We start from the raw sequence: 20,328 nt of genomic DNA on the forward strand, positions 1-20,328 counted from the left end.
GTTTGTGTGTTGGGTGTTGTGTGTGTGCGGCGTTGTCTGTGTGTGTGGGTGTCTGTGTAGGGCGGTGTTTGTGGTTCCCAGAGTGTGTGTGGTGTGTTGTGTGGTGCGCGTGTGGCAGTGTGTGTGTGTTTTGGGGGGAGGTATGCACCCCCATCGTGCTCCATCCTCCATGCTGCGCACCCCCCCATCGTGCTCCATCCCCCATGCTGCGCACCCCCCATCGTGCTCCATCCCCCATGCTGCGCACTCCCCATCGTGCTCCATCCCCCATGCTACGCACCCACCATCGTGCTCCATCCCCCATCGTGCCCCATCCCCCATGCTGCGCACCCTCCATCGTGCTCCATCCCCCATGCTGCGCACCCCCCATCGTGCTCCATCCCCCATGCTGCGCACCCCTCATCGTGCTCCATCCCCCATGCTGCGCACTCCCCATCGTGCTCCATCCCCCATGCTGCGCACTCCCCATCGTGCTCCATCCCCCATGCTGCGCACTCCCCATCGTGCTCCATCCCCCATGCTGCGCACCCCCCATCGTGCTCCACAGTCACACATCAGACAGTATACACGCACACATCTGATCGCATACACTCACACCCCACTTCTGCCTGTGCCCTCCGGTGGGCGGTCCCAGCAGCTGTGCTGCACGCAGTGCTCCTCTGCCGACACGCACACATCCGATCGCATACACGCACACATCCGATCGCATACACGCACACATCCGATCGCATACACGCACACATCCGATCGCATACACGCATACATCCGATCGCATACACGCATACATCCGATCGCATACACGCACACACACATTGACGATATCTCACATACGCGCTCACACTCACAACATCCGGAGATACCACATGCTTCCGGCCATGTGATCCTCTGGCAGGTCCTGGAAGGTCACTGCACGCACAGTATCGCCGCCGAGAAGCAAGCGATGGATGTTGTGAGTGTGGATGCGATCTGATGTGTGTGTGAGGTGTGTGTGTGAGAGTGAGTGTGATCTGATGTGTGTGTGTGTGTGTGTGTGTGTCTGTTCTTATGTGTGTGCGTGTGTTCCGCCGCTGCCATGGTTACCAGCGTACCCCACCCCCCGCACGCACGGGAGACCACACCAGCGTACGCCGGCAACCCCAGCAATGCGAGGGTATGTGTCGGCTGGGTTGCCGGCGTACGCTGGTGTGGGCTCCCGGGGGTACAGCACTCACCTAGGAGTCGAGGCTCCGTGTCGGTTCGGGGAATGCGTGCGGGGGGCGGGGCCAGGGCGAGCGTGCAATGCGTGAGGGGTGCGGGGCGTGGCCGAGTTGCCAATGCGTGCAGGGGGCCGGGGCGAGAGGCCAATCCGTGCGGGGGGCGGAGGCGAGCGGCCAATGAGACGTTTGTCGCGGTAACGACAGAATTTTGGAGCAAGACAGACAGACAGAATAAGGCAATTTTATATATATATATATATATATATATATATATATATATAAATACAGCTATGAGGTAACAAGGAAAAAATAACATCTGTCAAGCTGTCATTTACAGGGATCTTGTCATCAAGATTATCACCCACTAAACTATTTATATGTACATTTTGCTCTTTCCAAGAAGAGTCCAGCAATGTGTTTGCATGGCCGGTCAATTAAGCTGGTGTCACACACAGCGACAACGACAACGACGTCGCTGCTACGTCACCATTTTCTGTGACGTTGCAGCGACGTCCCGTCGCTGTCGCTGTGTGTGACATCCAGCAACGGCCTGGCCCCTGCTGTGAGGTCGCCGGTCGTTGCTGAATGTCCAGCTTCATTTTTTGGTCGTCACTCTCCCGCTATGACACACACATCGCTGTGTGTGACAGCGAGAGAGCGACGAAATGAAGCGAGCAGGAGCCGGCACTGGCAGCTGCGGTAAGCTGTAACCAGCGTAAACATCGGGTAACCAAGGGAAGACCTTTCCCTGGTTACCCGATGTTTACGCTGGTTACCAGCCTCCGCTCTTGCTCAGTGCCGGCTCCTGCACTGTGACATGTAGCTGCAGTATGCATCGGGTAATTAACCCGATGTATACTGTAGCAAGGAGAGCAAGGAGCCAGCGCTAAGCAGTGCGCTGCTCCCTGCTCTCTGCACTGTGACATGTAGCTGCAGCACACATCGGGTTATCAGTCAAGTATGATAGATAGCACCACTGATTTCTCAGTACTGGATGAACAGACTGGCCATGTAAAGGTAATGCTGGGCTGGCCTTAAAGAGAGCTACATGCACATATAAATAGATTGGAAAGTGAAATATTGCTGACAGATTCCCTTTAATTACTAGCTGAAAAAAATCATACAAAAAGTCCAATCACAAGAAATGTCTATTTTAAAGATTCAATAACCATACATGCAAAGTGCTCTAAGCCATTATATGTCCCTGGATGCTATTGCAGTATATAAAAATATTTAGCCCGTATGACAAAAGAAAGCCATAAAGAGTTGAAAAAAAAAAAAAAAAATCGTAAAGGCAGAGTTGTGTTTTTATTGGTTGCTGTAGCTTCTCCAAAAATGCAATAAGTATCAATCAAAATGGTATCAATAATGATGTTAGCTCGCCATGCACAAAAAATTAAAAAGACCTCATACAGCTCCATCAACTTAAAAATCCTACTGGCCTGGAGAAGCATATTTCCTGGCCATGCACAGTGAACGCTGTGAAAACAAAACCCAAAAATCAATTGTAGGTTTTATTTTTCATTTTCACTGCACTTTTCCCATTTTCTAGTACATTGCATGATCAAATGAATGGTGTAATCCAAACTACTACTCTTCCTACAAAAAAGAAGCAGTCGTCTGTCAACAAAAAAATAAAACAGATAGCTCTTGGAAGAAGGGGAAGTAAAAACCAGGGCTGTGGAGTCAGTAAGCCAAACCTTCGACTCCGACTCGGACTCAATTTCCCTTGCACCTACCCAGACTTCACGACTCGGACTCCCACATAAATTACTAATATTTAAATGAAAAATGTATTGTTGTACAATGTGAACATCAGACATTAAATCATTTTTATGATACAATAATCAAGATATTTAGATAGAACATAAAAATATATATATATATATATATATATGTACACGCACACACACACACACAAAATATATCTATATATATAATTGCCTTATTCTGTCTGTCTGTCTCGCTCCAAAATTGTGTCCTTACGGTGATAACCGTCGGATTGGCCGCTGGGCTCGGCCTGGCCCCGCCCCCGCATGGATTACCAGTTTGGCCAGGCCCGCCCCCGCACGCGATGCCCGCTAGGCCACGCCCCCGCACGCGATGCCTGCTAGGCCACGCCCCCCGCACATGATGCCCGCTAGGCCACGTCCCCACACACGATGCCCGCTAGGCCACGCCCCCCGCACGCGATGCCCGCTAGCCCACGCCCCCCGCACGCGATGCCCGCTAGCCCACGCCCCCGCACGCTATGCCCGCTAGCCCACGCCCCCCGCACACAATGCCCATTCGGCCATGCCCCCCTCACGCGATGCCCATTCGGCCACGCTCCCCTCACGCGATGCCCATTCGGCCACGCCCCCCGCACACGATGCCCATTCGGCCACACCCCCCGCACACGTTGGGCACCTGTACACCACCCCCCAGGACTACTCCTCCCATTATACTCCTCCTATTATACTCCTCTCTGAGGGGTTCGCAGCATGGGGGATGGAGCACGATGGGGAGTGCAGCATGGGGGATGGACCACGATGGGGGGTGCCCAGAATGGGGGGATGAAACACGATGGGGGGTGTGCAGCATGGGGGATGGAGCACGATGGTGGGTGCAGCATGGGGGTTGGACCACGATGGGGGGTGCCCAGAATGGGGGGATGAAACACGATGGGGGGTGTGCAGCATGGGGGATGGAGCACGATGGTGGGTGCAGCTTGGGGGATGGAGCACGATAGGGGGTGCGCAGCATGGGGGATGGAGCACGATGGGGGGTGCGCAGCATGGGGGATGGAGCACGATGGGGAGTGCAGCACGATGGGGGGGTGCAGCATGGGGGGATGGAGAACGATGGGGGATGCCCAGAATGGGGGGATGAAAGACGATGGGGAGTGCGCAGCATGGGGGATGGAGCACGATGGGGGGTGCGCAGCATGGGGGATGGAGCACGATGGGGGGTGCGCAGCATGGGGGATGGAGCACGATGGGGGGTGCGCAGCATGGGGGATGGAGCACGATGGGGGGTGTGCAGCATGGGGGATGGAGCACGATGGGGGGTGCGCAGCATGGGGGATGGAGCACGATGGGGGGTGCGCAGCATGGGGGATGGAGCACGATGGGGGGTGCACAGCATGGGGGGTGCACACCTCCCCCCAAAACACACACACAACGCAACACACGCACTGCACAACACACCAAACACACACTGGGAACCACAAACACTGCCCTACACAGACACAGACAACACCCAACACACAAACACCGCGGCATACATAAATATGCGCACATACCGCGCAACACACACACTGCACAAAACATACCTCCCCCCAAAACACACATGCACCCCACAGCCACACCCACACAAACCGTGCAACACACACAGCACCACACACACAAAACGCTACAGACACAGCGCTCCACAAACAACGCAACACACACAACGCAACACACATACAACACCGCTCTCACACCCCCTCCCCACCCAGACAACACCCAGAACATTTACAGCGCCCTACACAAACACTTGGCAACTACACACAACAACATCTATATATATATAACAAAAATCATACATTAACTACACAATACGTAAATTCTAGAATACCCGATGCGTAGAATTGGGCCACCTTCTAGAATTACATATTGTATTACATGTTTACAATTTATTACAGTTTTTTGTGTTCTAAAGTTGTATTCTAATAAATATATTTTATGTTCTATCCAAATATCTTGATTATTGTATCATAAAAATGCTTAAATGTCTGATGTTCACATTGTACTAAATTTTAACTTACTATTTTGCTTTGATATAAGAGCAACTTGGTTTAAGAGCACAGTCCCGGAACAAATTATGCTCGTAATCCAAGGTTCCACTGTATATATATATATATATATATGTATATATATATATATATATATATATATATATATATATATATATATATATATATATATATATATGTATGTATATATCTATATATATAATTGCCTTATTCTGTCTGTCTGTCTGTCTGTCTGTCTGTCTATCTGTCTGTCTGTCTGTCATGCTCCAAAATTGTGTCCTTACGGTGACACAAAGCTGATTGGCCGCTGGCCTCGCCATGGCCCCGCCCCCCCACACGGATTGGCCGCTCGCCCAGGCTGCGCCCCCACACGGATTGGCCAGCCGCTCGCCCAGGCTCCGCCCCCCCCACAGATTGGCCTCTCGCCCCGGCACCCTGCAGGCATTGGCAATTCGGCCACGCCACGCCCCGCCCCCCTCACGCAATGCACGTTAGCTCTGGCCCCACCCCCTCCCTCCTCCCGCGCATTTCTCGAACTGACACGGCTGTCACGGAGGTGAGTACGGTACTCCCTGCCCACCCCCCCCCCTCCCCCCCCGCCCCCGCCCCCGCCCCCGCTCGCACAGGACTGGTGTGGATACGTTGCTAACCATGCTCGCATGGTTACAAGCGCTGTCACGGAGGTGAGTACTGTACTCCCTCCCCCCCCCCGGCCCCCGCTCGCACGGCAGTGGTGGGAGTGGTGTGGATACGTTGGTATCAAGCCCATCAAGGTCCTGCTGCGCCAGAAGATCCACACGCACACACACAAACATACACACACATCAGATCACACTCACACTCACTCTTACACACACCTCACACACACCTCACATCGCATCCACATACTCACAACATCCTGGGATATCGCTTGCTTCTCGGCGGCGAAAATGTGCTGTTGTGATCTTCCAGGACCTGACGGAGGATCACATGGCCAGAAGCATGTGATATCCCCGGATGTTGTGAGTATGAGCGCGTAAGTGCGATATCGTCAGTGTCTGTGTGTGTGAGTGGATGCGATCGGGTGTGTGTGAGTGGATGCGATCGGGTGTGTGTGAGTGTATGCGATCGGGTGTGTGTGAGTGGATGCGATCGGGTGTGTGTGAGTGTATGCGATCGGGTGTGTGTGAGTGTATGCGATCGGGTGTGTGTGAGTGGATGCGATCGGGTGTGTGTGTGAGTGGATGCGATCGGGTGTGTGTGTGAGTGGATGCGATCCGGTGTGTGAGTGTCGGCAGAGGACCAGGCCGTGCTGGAGGAGGCTGGGAGCAGAGAGGCTGATCATAGGGAAGAGGGGAATGCTGATGCTGAAGGAGGCTGGGATGGGAAGGCTGGGAGGAAGGAGGCTGGGACGAGAGAGGCTGATCCTCAGGAAGGCTGAGGAGGGGAGGCTGATGCTGAGGGAGGCTGGAAGGAGAGAGGCTGAGCAAACGTGCTCCATCCGCCATACTGCGCACTCCCCATCGTGCTGCATCCCCCATGCTGCGCACTCCCAAACGTGGTCCATCCGCCATGCTGCGCACTCCCAAACGTGGTCCATCCGCCATGCTGCGCACTCCCAAACGTGCTCCATCCGCCATGCTGCGCACTCCCAAACGTGCTCCATCCGCCATACTGCGCACTGGAGCACGTTTGGGAGTGCGCAGCATGGCGGATGGAGCACGTTTGAGAATGCGCAGCATGGCGGATGGAGCACGTTTGGGAGTGCGCAGCATGGCGGATGGAGCACGTTTGGGAGTGCGCAGCATGCCGGATGGTGCACGATCGGGAGTGCGCAGTATGGCGGATGGAGCACGTTTAGAAGTGCGCAGCATGGCGGATGGACCACGTTTGGGAGTGCGCAGCATGGCGGATGGAGCACGTTTAGGAGTGCGCAGCATGGCGGATGGAGCACGTTTGCAAGTGCGCAGCATGGCGGGTGGAGCACGATGGGAGGTGCACACCTCCCCCCAACACACACACACACGCGCACTGCACAACACACACACACTAGGAATCACAAACAACGCCCTACACAGACACCCACACAGACAACGCTGCACACACAAATATACGCACATACTGCACAACACACACATTGCTCAAAACATACCTCCCCCCAAAACACACCACACCCACACAAACCGCACAACACACACACACACACACAACGCTACAGACACACAGCGCTCCACAAACAACGCAACACACGCAACACACATACAACACCGCTCTCACCCCCCGCGACACTCAGAACATGTACAGCGCCCTACACAAACACTTGGTAACTATACACAACAACATCTATATATATATATATAACAAAAATCATACATGAACTACACAATACGTAAATTCTAGAATACCCGATGCGTAGAATCGGGCCACCTTCTAGTATATATATATATATATATATATATATATATATATATATATATATATATCGGTGTATATAACACTATGTAATAAACTATGTAAGTGGCAAACAACAGTTTTCAGCAAAAGCATACTAAACAACATTTGTGCAGTCTGTGAATTTGTTGTAAGAAATAGAATTGCCTCCATCAGATCCTCCTTCGCAGATGACCTCAAATCTGACCTAATAATTTCAGAGGCCGCTTTACACGCTACGACATCGCTAAAGCGATGTCGTTGGGGTCACGGAATTTGTGACGCACATCCGCCTGCATTAGCGATGTCGTTGCGTGTGACACCTATGAGCGATTTTGAATCGTTGCAAAAACGTTCAAAATCGCTAATCAGTGACATACCCCCCTAATCTCGATTATCGTTGCTGCTGCAGTAATGATGTTGTTCCTCGTTCCTGCGGCAGCACACATCGCTATATGTGACACCGCAGGAACAAGGAACCTCTCCTTACCTGCGTCCCGCCCGCAATGAGGCAGGAAGTAGGTGGGCGGGATGTTACGTCCCGCTCATCTCTGCCCCTCCGCTTTGATTGGGTGGCCGCTTAGTGACGTCGCTCTGACGCCAAACGAACCGCCCCCTTAGAAAGGAGGCGGTTCGCCGGTCACAGCGACGTTACTAGGCAGGTAAGTAGTGTGACGGTTCTGAGCGATGTTGTGCGCCACAGGCAGCGATTTGCCCGTGTCGCACAACCGATGGGGTCGGATACGCACGCTAGTGATATCGGTAATGATATCGCAGCGTGTAAAGCCCCCTTTAGGCTAGAGAACAACCTCTCTACACTAACTTGGGTTGGCGGCAAAGCCATAACCACATGAGCAACATCTCTAACAATTTCCGGGTATAAAGGAATTGCCCCATGCACAGAACAGTTGAATTTTTCTATTTCTTTTAGCGCAAGTGAAAAATTTTGCTGAAATATGGTCAATCTGCTTGCTATAGGAGATGGACTGAAATCTTTTTCCTTGCGGCAACGCTTTGCCTGCTCCATGTCATCCAAATACTTGTCAAAATTAAACTGCTCATCTGATAAGGATGAATATATGGCAGCAGTAGCACGGTCAGGCCCCAAGTCCTCTTGCGCCTGGCAGTCCTGTAGCCGCTCATCTTAACTGCTACCTCAGTCAGAGCTTCTTTCCTTTAGTAAGCTGTTAATCCTCAAGCAGTATACAATGACTGGGGTCCACATAAACAGCTGACAGAAGAATTTTATTTTCCAATAGCTGTGTCTGTTTCCGTTTCATTGAAGCGGAAATGCCATCTGCAATTAAACCTCCTCTTTGGGACAGGCAAATTAGCAAGTTCTTCCACTCCCTTATGAAAATGCAAGGAGTTAAATCCTCAGCTTGTAATTTTTTAGTCACGGTAAATGGGTGATTAAGCAATTCTTTCAATTCAGCCACCTGTGTCCATTGACCTTCATTTAGGGTTACCTGATGGTTCACCATATCTATAAGAAACTATTTTAGTTCAAGCAATCGCTCAATCATTAAATATGTGCTGCCCCACCGAGTGGCTTGATCAACAATTTCCACTTTCCCAGCACGTCTCTTCAAGATGGAATACATTTTAGGGGTTCTGGCGGCAATAACCAATTTTCTCACTTTTCCAATCAGATTTCCAGCATGTCCCTCTTGCAGACTATCTCTTATTGAGAGCTGCAGCGTGTGCACAACACAGCGCATGTGATGAATATGAAAGTGTTTTGAAGCAGCTTCAACAAGATCATCTAATTCTAAAGTATCATTTTTCTGTTCTTCTGTTGTAATATCGGTTTGTTCCTCAGTTACATGAACAGCGCTGTGGCTCCATCTCAAACACACTGAATCCTAAATTTTCTTCTAGCTGTTCATTACTCTCATTCATCAGTTTAACTGTACTTATCATGTTGGAACCATTGCCTGTTACAATAGCAAGAACCTGTTCTTTTTTGAGTTTGTAATCTTGCAGAACTTTTTCCACTAAGGCCTGGAGAAGCTGGCTGGTGTGATAAGCTTTAGTATCTGCTACTGCCAGTGTATTGGTAACAATTTCTTTCTTGTCACAAACATATCGAACATTGATGGCAAAATAATTCAGTGAAATACAGTGACTCTGGGCATCCCAGCAAAGCCAATGGGTTTCAAGATAGGACATTCAGACACATAGTTTTGTGAAGATCCGTTTTTGGGCTCAAAAACAGATCCTCACAAAGAATGAGCATGTCCGTTTGTCTGGCATTTTTCTAATCTGCTTTTGCAATTGAAAACATTATCTATGAGCTCAAAAACCTTTCAGGTGATGCGTTTTTTTAAAAAGCTGATCTGCTTTTAAGCTGACAAACGTATCCTCAAAAAACACAGCAAAAATGTTGTGTGTGAATGTAGCCTTAGATAAGGAATAGAACAGCCATTTATAGGACATTGCATAACTTTCCCAAATTCCTATGAAAAAATATTCATATTCTGAATTGAACTACTGTATCCAATTTATTATATATTATAGGAGTCTGAGTCGGTCCATTTTATACCAACTCAGACTCCCGACTCCACAGCCCTGGTATAAACAAGGGACAAGTTCAAAAGGAACAGTGGTTACAATACCCGACCATTAAAAGAGGAAGCCATCACCGGTTACCACCAGTTTCTTAAGACAGCAAATGGTCAAAAACCCTCAGGTGAAGGGCTTGCCATAAGATTAGGACCCATTAGACACTGAGGTTTCTGTTTGAACAATAAGGAGCAAACTAAGCACTGAAGGTCTCCATGCTTAAATGCCAAGATATACGCCTCTATTTAACCAAAAGCACAAGAAAAGTCAATTTCAATATGCTCAAAAGAGACAGAAGTGTTGGAATTCAGTCATTGTTTTAGGAAATCCTAGAATAAAACAGTAGGCCTGAGGAAGCTGAAGCTTGGGCATCACTGGACCCTCCAACAGCATGCAAACTCAAGAATATAGAGAACTGGAAGCGATTGCCCATGAGTAATAGGCTATGAGTCTTTATGAATGTTGAAAGAGACTGGTATCTGGCTCTATATCTTGTTTGCAGCAGGTTATACCAGCCAAAGTGTGTTTTGCGAAGTACTAAAGACACTTGTCATGAAGGGGTGAATAATGTTGAGACTGCAGTAGTCAGTAAAAGTGGCATTTTTGTGATCAATTTGGAGAAACCACTCTTTATACAAGTGGTGTTGAGATATTAAATGTGTTCTTGAAAGTTTGCAAATTTTGCTTAAAAAAAAAAAAAAAAAATCACATGAAATGGGGGTTCAATAAGTTTAAGAGTAACTGTACCTACAGAATAGGTGCTAACTTGCTGATTGCTGGAACCCAACTATAAATATCCCACCGATACTGAGAACTTGTCTCTGATGGATAGGCACTGTAAACTGGCAGTTCCAAAGACTAAGAATAGAGTAGTAGTGGTGCACATGCATGGCCACTATTTTATTCTAAGGGGCTTTTCATGGCCCAGCTTGAGTGTAGTGTGGGAGTCTTCCTCGTTGGCCTCCAGCCATCAGCAAGTGCTCAACATGTAAGGCAGCAGCTGGACAGGGCTTGGATTTGAAGTATAAGTCACCAAGGTGGCTAGCCTTGGTGATGTGAGTCCAGGAGAGAAGGCTATGGCTATGATAACTTGCTGAGAGATTTTTTTAATAGGTTCAGATTTTTGGGTGCAGGTTTTAGAAGCGACCAGAAGAGTTGGGTGGGACTGGTTGCTCCCATGCCACTAAATAGGGCAGCAAAGTGACTCAATGGTTAGCACTGCAGTCTTGCAGCGCTGGGGTCCTGGGTTTAAATCCCACCAAAGACAACATTTGCAAGGAGTGTGCATGTTCTTCGGGTACTCCAGTTTTTTCCCCACACTCAAAGACATACAGATAGCGAATTTAGATTGTGAGCCCCAAGGAGAACAGAGTTCCTGATGTATACAAAAGTGACGAAAAAGAAGGGAATTTTGTTTACTTACCATAAATTCCTTTTCTTCTAGCTCCAATTGGGAGACCCAGACAATTGGGTGTATAGCTTCTGCCTCCGGAGGCCACACAAAGTATTACACTTAAAAGTGTAAAGCCCCTCCCCTTCTGCCTATACACCCCCCCGTGCATCACGGGCTCCTCAGTTTTGGTGCAAAAGCAGTAAGGAGGAAACTTATAAATTGGTCTAGAGTAAATTCAATCCGAAGGAAGTTCGGAAAACTGAAAACCATTCAACATGAACAACATGTGTACACAAAAAAACAACAGCCCGAAGGGAACAGGGGCGGGTGCTGGGTCTCCCAATTGGAGCTAGAAGAAAAGGAATTTACGGTAAGTAAACAAAATTCCCTTCTTCTTTGTCGCTCCATTGGGAGACCCAGACAATTGGGACGTCCAAAAGCAGTCCCTGGGTGGGTAAAATAATACCTCGCAATAGGGCCGTAAAACGGCCCCTTCCTACAGGTGGGCAACCGCCGCCTGAAGGACTCGCCTACCTAGGCTGGCATCTGCCGAAGCATAGGTGTGCACCTGATAGTGTTTCGTGAAAGTGTGCAGGCTCGACCAGGTAGCCGCCTGACACACCTGCTGAGCCGTAGCCTGGTGCCGCAAAGCCCAGGACGCACCCACGGCTCTGGTAGAATGGGCCTTCAGCCCTGAGGGAACCGGAAGCCCAGAAGAACGGTAGGCTTCGAGAATCGGTTCCTTGATCCACCGAGCCAGGGTTGATTTGGAAGCCTGTGACCCTTTACACTGACCAGCGACAAGGACAAAGAGTGCATCCGAGCGGCGCAGGGGCGCCGTACGAGAAATGTAGAGTCTGAGTGCTCTCACCAGATCTAACAAGTGCAAATCCTTTTCACATTGGTGAACTGGATGAGGACAAAAAGAAGGTAAGGAGATATCCTGATTGAGATGAAAGGGGGATACCACCTTAGGGAGAAATTCCGGAACCGGACGCAGAACCACCTTGCATGACAGCGCTGCTAGCTCAGACACTCTGCGAAGAGATGTGACTGCTACTAGGAAGACCACTTTCTGCGAAAGGCGTGAAAGAGAAATATCCTTCATTGGCTCGAAAGGTGGTTTCTGAAGAGCCATCAGTACCCTGTTCAGATCCCAGGGTTCTAACGGACGCTTGTAAGGAGGGACTATGTGACAAACCCCCTGCAGGAACGTGCGTACCTGTGGAAGTCTGGCTAGGCGCTTTTGAAAAAACACAGAGAGCGCTGAGACTTGTCCCTTAAGGGAGCCGAGCGACAAACCCTTTTCCAATCCGGATTGAAGGAAGGAAAGAAAAGTGGGCAAGACAAATGGCCAGGGAGTAAAACCCTGATCAGAGCACCAGGATAAGAATATCCTCCACGTACTGTGGTAGATCTTGGCGGACGTTGGTTTCCTGGCCTGTCTCATAGTGGCAATGACCTCTTGAGATAACCCTGAAGACGCTAGGATCCAGGACTCAATGGCCACACAGTCAGGTTGAGGGCCGCAGAATTCAGATGGAAAAACGGCCCTTGAGACAGCAAGTCTGGTCGGTCTGGCAGTGCCCACGGTTGACCCACCATGAGATGCCACAGATCCGGGTACCACGACCTCCTCGGCCAGTCTGGAGCGACGAGGATGGCGCGGCGGCCGTCGGACCTGATCTTGCGTAACACTCTGGGCAACAGCGCCAGAGGAGGAAACACATAAGGCAGTTGAAACTGCGACCAATCCTGAACTAAGGCGTCTGCCGCCAGAGCTCTGTGATCTTGAGACCGTGCCATGAATGCCGGGACCTTGTTGTTGTGCCGGGACGCCATTAGGTCGACGTCCGGCATCCCCCAGCGGCAACAGATCTCTTGAAACACGTCCGGGTGAAGGGACCATTCCCCTGCGTCCATGCCCTGGCGACTGAGAAAGTCTGCTTCCCAGTTTTCTACGCCCGGGATGTGAACTGCGGATATGGTGGATGCTGTGGCTTCCGCCCACAGCAGGATCCGCCGGACTTCCTGGAATGCTTGCCGACTGCGTGTTCCGCCTTGGTGGTTGATGTATGCCACCGCGGTGGAGTTGTCCGACTGAATTCGGATCTGCTTGCCTTCCAGCCACGGCTGGAACGCCTTTAGGGCAAGATACACTGCCCTTATCTCCAGAACATTGATCTGAAGGGAGGACTCTGGCGGAGTCCAGGTACCCTGAGCCCTGTGGTGGAGAAAAACCGCTCCCCACCCTGACAGACTCGCGTCCGTCGTGACCACCGCCCAGGATGGGGGTAGGAAGGATTTCCCCTTCGACAATGAAGTGGGAAGAAGCCACCACCGAAGGGAGGCTTTGGCTGACTGAGAAAGAGAGACGTTCCTGTCGAGGGACATCGACTTCCTGTCCCATTTGCGGAGAATGTCCCATTGAAGTGGACGCAGATGAAACTGCGCAAAAGGAACTGCATCCATTGCTGCCACCATCTTCCCTAGGAAGTGCATGAGGCGCCTCAAGGGGTGTGACTGGCCTTGAAGGAGAGATTGCACCCCTGTCTGTAGTGAACGCTGTTTGTCCAGCGGAAGCTTCACTATCGCAGAGAGAGTATGAAACTCCATGCCGAGATATGTCAGTGATTGGGCCGGTGTCAGATTTGACTTTGGGAAATTGATGATCCACCCGAATCTCTGGAGAGTCTCCAGAGCAATGTTCAGGCTGTGTTGGCATGCCGCCCGAGAGGGGGCCTTGACAAGCAGATCGTCTAAGTAAGGGATCACCGAGTGTCCCTGAGAGTGTAGGACTGCTACCACTGTTGCCATGACCTTGGTGAAGACCCGTGGGGCTGTCGCCAGGCCGAAAGGCAGTGCCACGAACTGAAGGTGTTCGTCCCCTATGGCGAAACGCAGGAAGCGCTGATGCTCTGGTGCAATCGGTACGTGGAGATAAGCATCTTTGATGTCGATTGATGCTAGGAAATCTCCTTGGGACATTGAGGCGATGACGGAGCGGAGTGATTCCATCCGGAACCGCCTGGTTTTTACGTGTTTGTTGAGCAGTTTTAGGTCCAGAACAGGACAGAAAGATCCGTCCTTTTTTGGCACCACAAACAAGTTGGAGTAAAAACCGTGACCCTGTTGGTGAAGAGGAACAGGGATCACCACTCCTTCTGCCTTCAGAGTGCACACCGCCTGCAGAAGAGCATCGGCTCGCTCGGGGGGTGGAGATGTTCTGAAGAATCGAGTCAGAGGACGAGAGCTGAACTCTATCCTGTAACCGTGAGACAGAATGTCTCTCACCCAACGGTCTTGTACCTGTGGCAGCCAGGCGTCGCAAAAGCGGGAGAGCCTGCCACCGACCGAGGATGCGGTGTGAAGAGGCCGAAAGTCATGAGGAGGCCGCTTTGGGAGCGGTTCCTCCGGCGGTCTTTTTAGGACGTGACTTAGACCGCCATGAATCGGAGTTCCTCTGATCCTTCTGTGGCCTGTTGGACGAGGAGAATTGAGACCTGCCCGCGGGCCGAAAGGACCGAAACCTCGATTGTACCTTCCGTTGTTGAGGTCTGTTTGGTTTGGACTGGGGTAAGGATGAGTCCTTTCCCTTGGATTGTTTAATGATTTCATCCAATCGCTCACCAAACAGGCGGTCGCCAGAAAATGGCAAACCGGTTAAGAACTTTTTGGAAGCAGAGTCTGCCTTCCATTCACGTAGCCACATGGCCCTGCGGACTGCCACCGAATTGGCGGATGCTACCGCCGTACGGCTCGCAGAGTCCAGGACAGCATTAATGGCGTAGGACGCAAACGCCGACGCCTGAGAGGTTAAGGACACCACCTGCGGAGCAGAGGTACGTGTGACTGCATTAATCTGCGAGTGACAAGCTGAGATAGCTTGCAGTGCCCATACGGCTGCGAATGCCGGAGCAAAAGACGCGCCGATAGCTTCATAGATGGATTTCAACCAGAGCTCCATCTGTCTGTCAGTGGCTGCATGTGTGCCTCCTTCGCACAAAGCATAAAAACTGAGGAGCCCGTGATGCACGGGGGGGTGTATAGGCAGAAGGGGAGGGGCTTTACACTTTTAAGTGTAATACTTTGTGTGGCCTCCGGAGGCAGAAGCTATACACCCAATTGTCTGGGTCTCCCAATGGAGCGACAAAGAAAGAGACAGTTTGTACTCTGAAATGCTAAAGCATGAAAACCAAGAATGAAAGAATGTACGAGGGGCTGCTGACAAGTCTTTGGCTTTATCTAGAAAGAAATGAGATAGGATGATAAAACTTTGCATTTAGTCCACATACTCTCCACTGATGTCAACACACTTCTTACATCAGTATTCCAAGTTGTGTAAGCCTAGCAAAAAGAAGGATTTTGGTTGTGCCTCAAACCAGGCATCTGTAGCAGTTATAGCATCATAAATTGTGTGAAATTTGGTACTCTTGAGGTGTTTCTTCAGGTTTGGAAACAGATGATAGTTGGAGGGAGTTAGATCTGGTGAATAAGGTGGGTGGTCAACCACCTGGAAGCCCAGCTCTGTCAGTTTTGCCGTGGTTTCTTGTGCAGTGTGAGCCGAGGCGTTGTTTTGCAGGACCAGGATTCCTTTGGACAGCTTGCCGCACCTTTTGGCCTTCAAAGCTGCCTTCAAATGGTCCAAAAGTTCAATGTAATACCTTGGATAGATGGTGGAACCCTTTTGAAGGTAGTCCATTAGCAGCACACAGATGCCATCACCTTAGTGGCTGATTTTTGCATCCTGAACTTCTTTGGATGAGGAGAACCACTGTGCTTCCAATCTTTTGACTGCTCCTTGTTTTCAGCATCATACAAATAAATCCAGGTCTAATCCATAGTCACCAGTCGATCCAGGAAGTTCTTAGCTGTCTGATAACACTGAGAAATGGACCGGGAAGTTTTCACTCGCATGCTTCTCTGATCTGTTGTGAAACATTTGGGGACCCACTTTGCAAATAGCTTCCTCATGTCCAAATGTTCATGGATAATGACACAAACACATTCACGGCAAATCCCCATGATGTCTGCTATTGCTTTAGCTGGAATTTGTCAATTCTCCAGTATGAGGTTGTACACAGCATCAATGTTTTCTGGAACAACAACCACTTTCGGTCGTCCAGGACGTTCCTCATCATTGGTGCTGAAGTGGCCCATTTTAAATTTGGCAACCCAGTTCTTAACTGTGGAATATGAAGGGCATTGATCCCCCAATGTCTGCGACATATCACCATGAATATCGTTCGCGGACTTTCCTTGCCGAAACAAGAATTTTATCACTCCTCTGCTCTCAGTTGCTGTGAATATCGCATTACACTCCGCCGTTTTGTTTTCCGGCGTGCATAAAACACTGTTGCCATAAGCAACAGACACAAAATTTTGAAAACATATATTAGACACATAAAGCTTTCATGGGATGTAACACCTATTACTATAGAAATAAAAAAAAGATCACAAAGCCAAAGACTTATCAGCAGCCCCTCATAGATATGCATTACTGCTAAAGGTAATCTAAGAAAAAATATGAGATATTTAGCATACAAAAATGGCCAATTTAAATCTGCCCAGTAGCTACGTCAAGGTATACCTCATATACTGGGTACCTACTCTGAACTGAAGCCTGTCTCTGGGTTTAAAAATCTCTTGTGTATGGGCAAGTAGGGACCTGCTATAGTGAATAAAATCACTTGTGGCTAGTGGGGGAGGGGTGCAAGGTCAGAAGGCATGATCCCCATTAATCTAGACAAAAAGACTGATGGCACTCATCAAACAGGTGCATAACTGAACATTACATAATATTACAAAAAAAGAGACAGTTTTCCTGATGTATGTAATGCACTGTAGAATATGTTAGTGCTATATAATAATAAAGATTATTACTATTAATCCAGGTTTTGCAGCTCATATAAAAAGCTGCTATAAAAGTGACTAAGGGGAGTTGTGTATAGGAGAAAAAAAAAAAAGAAGTTGGGTCAGCTGCTTTATTGTGCCAACCTTGAGTATGGAGTGTTTGTATGGAACACTTTGGATGAAGAAAAGCTGCCTATATTGTTTTGGAAAGTTTATGAAAGTAATAAACTTTAACCACTTTTGCCATAAAACGTTGAGCCTGTGTGTACTGTGGCCGGAAAATGAGGATCCCTACAACTTATTCTCTGGATTGGTGAAAATCCTGTAAAACTAATTTTTATAGGTCTGCTCGAGGACTTCATAATCTTCTGTCCTCTAATTTCTGTTACATTGCTTTGCTATACTCGGCATACCAAAGCATAACGTCACTGCAGGTTTCGAGGCCTTTATTAACCACCCACCTGCCATAGCAACACATCGACACTGATGGGGTGACAGAGAGCTCTAACCACCTGGGTGTCACTAAATATATTCCGCTGTCTCCATTGGTGCCATACACTATGAAGGCACGGCAGGGTGCACACCTGATTGAAATGCTTAATTTTACTGCCTTCCAGCTTTGTGGCTGAATGACTAGCAGTTATCACATATTGGATACATGTTGAATTCTTCGGGCTGGAATACCCCTTTTAATGTTATATAATACACATGAACAAGCAATGTACGCTGAATCTACCTGGCTCTACTGTTTTCTAGCTCATTCACTTTAGCCACATGGCTTTGCTTCTGCCTCTCCAGCTCCGCAGTGACGTTCTTCAGTTTGTTGGTAAGAGTAGACAATGAAGAGTCTTGTTCGGCCACTGTCTGCTCCATCTCTGCCATACGCATTAGGTGTGCACTTGGTGGAACTTGCAGAGTGGGCTTCTTCATCAACTCCTATAAGAAAGCAGGATAAACCTTCTACATTAGAAATTAAAATACACAAGCTGAAATAAATGTCCTGGGAAGATCATTTTATAGGTCTTTTAGTTACAGGTTCCCCATTTATTTATGGGTTCCCCTGAATGTATAGTAATGCTTATCCCATGGCATTATGGCACAAGTGATAAGTGTCTCATCTTCTGAGGATCCCTTTAATCACTAGAACTAGAACAAGCCCTTTGTTCCTTCTCACTGCACAACCTAATGAAGAAAGAGCTTCAATGAAGTGGCAGTGTGGGCTGCCAACAATGTCTATATGACTTGCCAGGCAATGTGTTCTGCTTTGCTATAGGGGTGATCTGAAAGCACAGTAATTTCTCTCCTAAATCCCTATCATATTGCCATAATCCAAACTATTTCTAATATATATATATACACTTGCATTAAAAATTCCGGATCCTTCCCTAACTACATCATCTAAGTGCTTTTTTACTTTTTTTTTTTTTACACTACTTCCTTTATGATGACACTTTGTTTGAGAATTCCAGTACATGCTGAGATACTCAAACAAAGTGTCATCAAGGGGGCAAAGGCTGCGGTCACTGCTGCAGCCTCTGCCTCCTTCCTGAAACAAAGCGTCTTCAGTAACGCTCACTTCAGGGGATCGGCTAGTCTCTGTGCAATGTGCACAATGACAGCGCGCTCTGTTGCCTGCTCAGATCAACAGTAATGAGCAAGCAACAGAGCCGTGTCAGAATACCAGACCTCCAGAGAACAGTGATGCCCCCAAAATTGGTCTCTGCTCACCGGGTATTCTGATACCACTCTGTTGCTGGCATGTGTCTGCTGATCTAAGGCAGCAACAATGCTGTCATTGTGCATATTGCACCGCAATCCTCTGATGATGCTTCGTTTTAGTATCCCAGCATGCAATGGTATTCTCAAATGAAGTGTCATCAAAATGGAAGTAGAGAAAATAAAATACAATAACAGTTAGATAGTGTAGTTAGAGAAGGATAGGGAATTTTGAATACAAGTACAGTGGAACCTTGCTTAATGAGAACAATCCGTTCTGGGACTGTGCTTGTTAACCAAGTTACTCGTTCAGCAAAGCAAGATTTCCCAAAGGAAACAATTGCAATGCAGACGATTCGTTCCACAACTTGTTAAATGTCCCATCCTGGTCCCCTATTCTGTCATTCCACACATGCACAAATGCACACAAACTCACACAAACACACACACACACACACACAAACACACACAAACACACAAGCACGCACGCACACGAACATAATATGCTCACCTTACCTTCCGTTCCATCGCCGGTCTCCTGGGACTTGCTGTGTATCGGGTTACCATAACGACGAGGGAGGAACTTCCGCTCCCAGCGCGCTGATGTCAAAGGCAGAGCTGCTTGCCTCTGATTGGCCAGCGCGCTGCCTTTGAGTAGCAATCACAGGAAGTTCCTGCTTCATCGCTATGGATGCCGATGCACAGCCTGGAGTGGAGCGGCGAACTACAGGACCCAGGAGGCCGGCGATGAAACGGAAGGTACACATATTATATGCTCACCTTACCTTCCGTTCCACTGCCGGCCTCATGGTACTTGTAGTTCGCCGCGAGGACGTCGCGATGTACCCGGGAACTACAAGAACCATGAGACCTGCGGTGTGTGCGTGTGTGTTTGTCCGTACATGTGTGTGTTTGTGTGGACTGCAAGTGCGGGTCAGAGCGCGGTGGATGTACAAAACCGGAAGTGTGTGCGGTGAGAATTTTGCTCGTACAGCAAAGCTTTCTCGTAAACCGGGTTACAAATTTACAGAAAGCTTTGCTTGTTAAGCGAAATTCTCGTTAAGTGGGTTACTCGTTAAGCGAGGTACCACTGTATATCAGAAAATAAAAAGATAGGGATTTAGAATGAAATTACTACGTATGCTTAACCACAGCACCATTCAATCCGTCTTGTTAGTGACCCCAACAAATCAGGACATTTTATGCCCTATTGCTTGCATATGACATGAATGGCCATCAGAAAAAAACGCATTTAATATTCTTTCACTGAAGAATTAAATGGGCTCATAATATTACACTTTAATGCACACTGCGCCTTATGAAGTGGGAAAAAGTATAAATCTAAATTATATGCATGGTGGCACTGTAACCTTGCAGCACTGGGATCCTGGGTTCAAATCCCATCAGGGACAGCATCTGCA

At 48.8% G+C, this 20,328-nt stretch overlaps 1 protein-coding gene across 5 annotated transcripts in view; it reads right to left on the minus strand.

Annotated features, from left to right (window-relative positions):
* The window catches only part of CEP290 (centrosomal protein 290), a 451,099-nt gene that overhangs the window by 146,492 nt on the left and 284,279 nt on the right, over positions 1 to 20,328 (minus strand). For all 5 annotated transcript variants that reach the window (XM_075344782.1, XM_075344781.1, XM_075344784.1 and 2 more), the window contains one exon: positions 17,928 to 18,127. In XM_075344782.1, coding sequence (XP_075200897.1) covers positions 17,928 to 18,127 — 200 coding nt within the window. The remainder of the gene's footprint in view (positions 1 to 17,927; positions 18,128 to 20,328) is intronic.

The sequence above is a fragment of the Anomaloglossus baeobatrachus genome, chromosome 4 (assembly GCF_048569485.1).
Source record: "Anomaloglossus baeobatrachus isolate aAnoBae1 chromosome 4, aAnoBae1.hap1, whole genome shotgun sequence".
Lineage (NCBI taxonomy): Eukaryota > Metazoa > Chordata > Amphibia > Anura > Aromobatidae > Anomaloglossus > Anomaloglossus baeobatrachus.